This window comes from Mastomys coucha, unplaced genomic scaffold (genome assembly GCF_008632895.1).
Source record: "Mastomys coucha isolate ucsf_1 unplaced genomic scaffold, UCSF_Mcou_1 pScaffold7, whole genome shotgun sequence".
Lineage (NCBI taxonomy): Eukaryota > Metazoa > Chordata > Mammalia > Rodentia > Muridae > Mastomys > Mastomys coucha.
In genome coordinates this window covers 75,991,373-75,997,410 of record NW_022196913.1, presented here as the reverse complement: position 1 = coordinate 75,997,410, position 6,038 = coordinate 75,991,373, and the positions used below count along the sequence as shown (strand labels likewise).

The following is a 6,038-nucleotide window of genomic DNA, read 5'->3' as shown; positions in this document are numbered from 1 at the left end:
GAGACAGGCAGGCAGTGGGGAGTCCCGACCTAACACTTTTAGCTAATGTCCTAGAGGGAAACCCTACATTTCTCTTTAGTACGTAAAACATTTCTAACTATTATGAACTGTCTATTGCCCGAGCATAAAAAGTGAAATGAATCAAAGATCAGCACACTTCAGTCATGGCCCAGCTGTGTTGCGCTTGCAGTAAGCAGCAAGACTTTCTGGCTATTTTAAACAATATTATGACAAGGTTATCATAGCTCAAGCAGACTATCCTCATATTCAACTAATTCTCTTGATACTTCCAGGCAAATCTGAGATCCTGACTGGGCATGGCGACACATGGCCATGTAGTTCCTGTGAAGGTGAAAGGATCAATTCTAGGAAGTCTGGACCACATAGTGATTTTTTTTTTTAAGGCCACAAAAGTAGTATACCTATAACCTAATTAGATCTAATTGGGAAGCAGCTTGTTGCAGATACAAGATACTTACAACGCCATTTCTAACCACCAGTAGACGTTCTCGTTGTTACAATTGCAATCGCTCTTAATCAGGTATTTGAAGTTTACTAGGTTGTCTAAACCAAGTGGCATTGGGGAGCAACCTTTTATTCTTTCCCTAAATATTTAGCAATCCAATAGCCAGCCTACACAGGTCAAGCGGGCACGGTAGGAGTTAGCCGGATTTTCAGGGTCAAGTCTCTATCTATGAGAAAGTCCCTGGTAGGTCAAAATACCCTGAGCACGGGACCAGTGAGAGAACAATGGCAGCAAGTCTGGCAAGGGGTCACGGCCGAGCGGCGGCCACGCGGGGCCCCGGGCGCGACTCCCCCGCCGCTCCGGCTAGCGCCTTACAGGGCTCCTGGCTAGCCAAGGAAGAACAAGGGCGGCGGGGCCCAGGCCAGGTCGGGTGAGTGAGGAACGAAGGGGTGACTGTCGAGCCACTCTGCCGACCACCGCCCGCAGACCGGAGGTCAAACACCGCAAGGGCAGGGGGGAAGCGGCGAGGCCGCACCGAGAGAGCGGGCGGGAAGGAGAGAAGTGGGCGAGGGCCGTGCAGTTCCCGTCCCAGGCCCCGCCCTCGCGCTTATGTAACAGGGGAGAGTTGCTATTGGTCTGTAGACCGGAAGGACGCTTGCAAGCTAGAGGGGCGGGGCAAAGCCGCCGCAGGAAGGTGAGGGGCGGGACCGCGCGGGCGGGCTGGCGGCGCTGAGGCGACTGGGAGTGCGGCGCGGCGTGCGCGGGCACGAGCGACGGGCCTGCCTCGGGCTCAGGCGCGGCGGGCGCGCGCTGCGGCGGGTGTTGCGAGGCGCGGGCTGTTGTGCTCCCGGCTCTGCTCGGTCCTTCCTCTGCGGGTGGCGGAGGCCCCAAGCGGTGCGGGGCTCGACCCTTCCTTCCCTGCTCGTCCTGCCCAGCTCTTCTCGCGCTGCGCGATCTCTCGGACGCCAGACCGGCCCGGCCCGGGTGAGCGGCGCCGCAGGACGCGGGAGCCGGGGCGGGAGGCACGCGGCGGCGGGAGGCCGGGGCGGGCGGCGGACTCCCGGCGGAGCAGGCGCGGGGCTGAGGGCTGCCGAGGCCTCGGGCGGGCCGGGTTGCAGCTGTGGGATTGAGTCTGCCCACGAATGTCTGTTCAAAGCTGGGATCGGGCCGCGGAGCCGGCCTGGGCCTCTTGCCCTGACTGGTTGCAGAGTGTGAGCCTATTTCCTGGCTTCCCGACCTCAGAGTAAGTTGTTTGGCTTTAAGCGGCCCCTTAGGGCTGGAGCTTTACTTGTTGCCTCCTTCTCAAGAGTCCTGGTATTCCAAGAACTCTTCCTGGTTCGTAGCTCATTTGCAGCCTTCTGGGAAAGCCAAAACTTTTATTAAAAACTGAGCTGGTAACTGTTTGCAAACGATTTATTGTCATTCAGTTTGTCCCACTTAATCAGGGAGCGATTTATATGTAAGATTTTGTCAAAAACTCGATGGGCTGGTCGAGAGCAACTCGTAAGTTGAGCTGTCCGAAAGCAGGTGGTTGGATCGTTTGCACTTCTGCTTTCAGAAAGGAAATCCGTGCCACTGTGCTGTCAGAAGTTAGGGGCCTGCCCCACTCAGCTAGCCTGTTAGAATAGATCTCCTTTGCCTAGTGTTACATTTTGTGTTTATTGAAGCACAAGCCTTTTTTTGTAACCGTTGTTGGGTGGTAAAGAAAATGGGTTAAATCTTACGTGTTCTGTTGTGTTTTAGGAGAAGCCCTAAAATCAAAAGTTAAAAATAGTTTTTGCTTATCTGATGGCATTGTTTTTACAGCAGGCTTCATGAAAAGGTTATCAAAGTAGCAGCTTTAATTTCTAGGTGACAAGGAAAGTTCTAGAATTACTGATGTGAGGTTTTGTAAAAAGCAAACATAAAACCCGTAAGGACTGTTCACCAAGTAATGTCTTCACAGACATAAGCCATGCCATCTGGAAGAGTTAAGATGTTTTCGACAACCAGAATGATCTAGTAAGGGTCTGATACTAAGACAAGGGGACGTTCAGAGTGTTTTCAGGGCTGGAGGGATGGCACTGACTGCTCTTCCAGAGGTCCTGAGTTCAATTCCCAGCAACCACATGGTGGCTCACAACCATCTGTAATGGGATCTGGTGCCCTCTTCTGGTGTGTCTGAAGACAGCCACAGTGTACCCACATACATGTAATTTAGAGGGAAAAAAATGTTTTCAAAGCATTGGTGTACATAAATGGAAGGCCCACCATCGAAATGTACGTCTAAATATGCCATTGGAACATGGTGAAGTGGCATACGCCTTAAAATCCCAGCACCTCGGAGACAGAGGCAGGCAGATTTCTGTGAGTTCCAGGCCAGCCAGAAGTATGTAGTGAGACATCCCCCCAATATGCTATTGAAACTTAAAATTGATATGGCATTGGTTTAAAAACACAAAAATGGAGTATGATTTCTATGACAAACAGTTGCTATTTGCCTTGGGTGGGAATGGAGTTCTTATATTAAGCTAGCATAATAAATATTCTCACAGTTGGTAAAAGACTGGACAGACTTTGGTTTTATTATGTAATACTAGTGGGAGTGTGTCCACTGGGGTAGGGGATAGGGAGGAGAGCGTGACTGTCTCTAAAACACTTGTGACTTTATATCCAGCAGCTAACGAGGCTTGCAGTCAGAAAAGGCCAACCCTCTTCATAGTATGGCCCCTTGTACGTTCGTGTCTTTTAGTGATTTCAAAGTTTAAAATGTAATTACGGTGCTATTCAAAGTAGCATAGGATCTCATTTTAATGTGCTTCAAAAGCACTATGGTAGATGCTATGTGAACAGGTTTAATTTGTGCTGTCTAACTAGAAGTCTGGTTTTAACAGGAAAATAATTCTTTTAAGTGACAATTATTTTAACTCTGTTTTTTGTTTACTCCAGGCTATTGGTAGTGAAGCATAGAAAGAACCTTTCAGCTTTGTAAAAGGTACCCTTAACACCAGGGTTCTAATTTGTCTTTACAGTGTGTGGCTGGGCCAGTAAAGTAGCTCAGCAGGTGAAGGTGCTTTCTGTCAAGTCTGAGGATCTGAGTTGGATCTGAGTTGGATCCCCAGAACACAAGTTATGGAAGAAGAATGGACTCTACAAATGCTTTGTGCATACAAATAAGTATAGGCATTCGTGTTTCTGTACAGGAAAGAAGAACTCTTAAGTAAAACTTTGGATAGTATAATAGTTTAATGAAACCTCAGTAGTAAAAGGAGTTGTTGTGTCCCTATATCTCTTTTCAAGGATTAGCTGACAGCACTTATTTTAAAATGTTGTACAAATTGTAGTCACAGTAGTGGATGCTAGCAGGGAGAAACTACCTTTGTAATCATATGATAAAGGAAGACTATGGAGTACCAAACTTTTCAAGGTTACATGTAAAGTGAAAGAAAAAAAAAAGACATAAATGTCTCTACATATACAGTAAACTTTGGAGTCTGTCGGGGTGAGATGTGGTCTTGCTTTATGGGCCAGGTTGGCCAGGACATGTGGCCTTCCTCCCTCTGCTTCCCAGTTGCTCAGGTAGGGAGGTACCTCCATGCCTAGCTGTGTGTTGGTCTTTATTATTACTATTTTTATTAAACAAATAGACCTTTATAATCATTACCTGGTTTAAGATATAAAGAATATTTTCAGTGCCCTGTGAATGCTTCTCCTGTCCTCTCTTCCCAGTCATTACTCCATAAATAGCAGTGACCTCTTTAACTGAGGTTTTGCCTGTCTTGAACTTTGTACAGTGTGGTTTCTTTCTAACTGGCTTCTTTCCTTGCCATAGAGATACAAACTTATAGAAATAATTTATTTTGTTTGTTTTTGAGACTGGGTATCTTTTTGCAGCGCTGGCTGGTCTGGAACTCTATGTAGAACTGGCTAACCTCAGACTCACAGAGATGCGCCTGCCTCTGCCTCCTCAGTGCTGGGGTTAAAGGAGTGTGCCACCACGCCTGGCTAGATTTTTTTTTTTTTAAATACTGCCTGGCACTCCTCTGTGTGTTATTTATTTTTATCACTGATATTTGAACTGTCTAGTTTTAGAACAGGTCCTGTGTTCATCCTTGTATATACATTGATGCACATACATTTGATGCTGTTGAACATATAATATGAGGAATATACTCTGCTGGGCAGTGGTGGTGCATGCCTTTAATCCCAGCACTTGGGAAGCAGAGGCAGGCGAATTTCTGAGTTCGAGGCCAGCCTGGTCTACAGAGTGAATTCTAGGACAGCCCAGGCTATATAGAGAAATCCTGTCTCAAAACACACACGCACGCACGCACACACACACACACACACACACACACACACACACACACACACAGGTGAGGAATATATTCATTAGTCATCTAGCATCACTGTGAGTCTGAAGATCCACTCATGCTGCTTCCTGACCATATCTGAAATTTAAGTAGCCAACTCTGAGAATATTACTATGCTCAAATTGCTCTGTAGTAGAATGAAGAAGTCACTCTGGTGCCTGATCTTTTGTTTTTAGATATGGCTCGTGGACAGCAGAAGATTCAGTCTCAGCAGAAAAATGCCAAAAAGCAGGCTGGACAAAAGAAGAAACAAGGACATGACCAAAAGGCTGCTGCCAAAGCTGCCTTAATATACACCTGCACCGTCTGTAGGGTAAGGAGCTCGAGACGGCACTCTCCTGTAGCTAGTTCTCACCCCATAAACGGATAGGTTAAAATTTCCCTACAACAAAATGGATGCTTTATTTGAACTAGTAGACTTGAGAGTATTTTTTTCTAGGAATTCATCTACAGTCACCCATTCAAGAAACATTTTTCGTTGACCATGCACATTTCTCTATAAGTGCTAGCTGGGAAAACATGGATAAAACAGTGTCCTGCCCTTTGTAGAATAAAAGTGTCTTCGTGGAGCTTACAATCCAGTTTAGATGCTGTAAAGAAGTCCTGACTGCATTCTCAGTGTGGATAAGGCTAAACCTTGTACATGACTGCCAAATGTAACACTACCTAATGATAGTTCTTTTCCTCCGTTTCCACCAGATGCAGTGTGGACACATACGATGCCAGATAAGCTATTCACATTGAGAGCTCTTAGTAGAATTTAACATGTTTAAAGAATTGTTGGAGGGCTTGCCATGTGTGAGGATCGAGGCAGGTGTGTTACCTGTAGTCCCATGTTTAATCCACACGGCAACCAGTGAGTTGTGCTGCTTCCGTCTTGATGTGCAGATGTTCAACTTACAAGTGATCTGCATAAGTTCTGCAGGTGATCCAGCAAGTAAGAAGAGATAGGACCTGAGTCTAGGCAGTCTAGCTTTAAAGTCTAGCCTCTGAGTGAGTTCACCACCCTTGAGGTTAATGAAATGCTAGAGGAAAAAACATAGGGTTGGTCTGGTAGACAGTGTTTTTAAGCCCATACTTGAATAAAGATTGCTGGTGTGGATGGGAAGGGATCTTGATACAACATGATTGCTAGACTGAAGGTAATCATCTGTTGAGATCTTTACAAATGAAATAGGAGTTCCTAACTACATGAAGGTTCTCATGAAGAGGAGGAATCT

General features: G+C 46.4%; 1 protein-coding gene across 2 annotated transcripts in view; it reads left to right on the top strand.

Annotated features, from left to right (window-relative positions):
• Positions 1–765: 765 nt before the first annotated feature.
• Positions 766–6,038, top strand: part of Znf706 (zinc finger protein 706) — a 9,246-nt gene continuing 3,973 nt past the window's right edge. Inside the window, exons 1-2 of one of the 2 annotated variants that reach the window (XM_031358391.1) lie at positions 766–896; positions 4,995–5,131. In XM_031358391.1, coding sequence (XP_031214251.1) covers positions 4,997–5,131 — 135 coding nt within the window. In that variant the 5' untranslated portion in view covers positions 766–896; positions 4,995–4,996. Of the gene's footprint in view, positions 897–1,186; positions 1,451–4,994; positions 5,132–6,038 lie in introns of those variants that run through there. The other variant, XM_031358392.1, reaches the window with a different exon arrangement.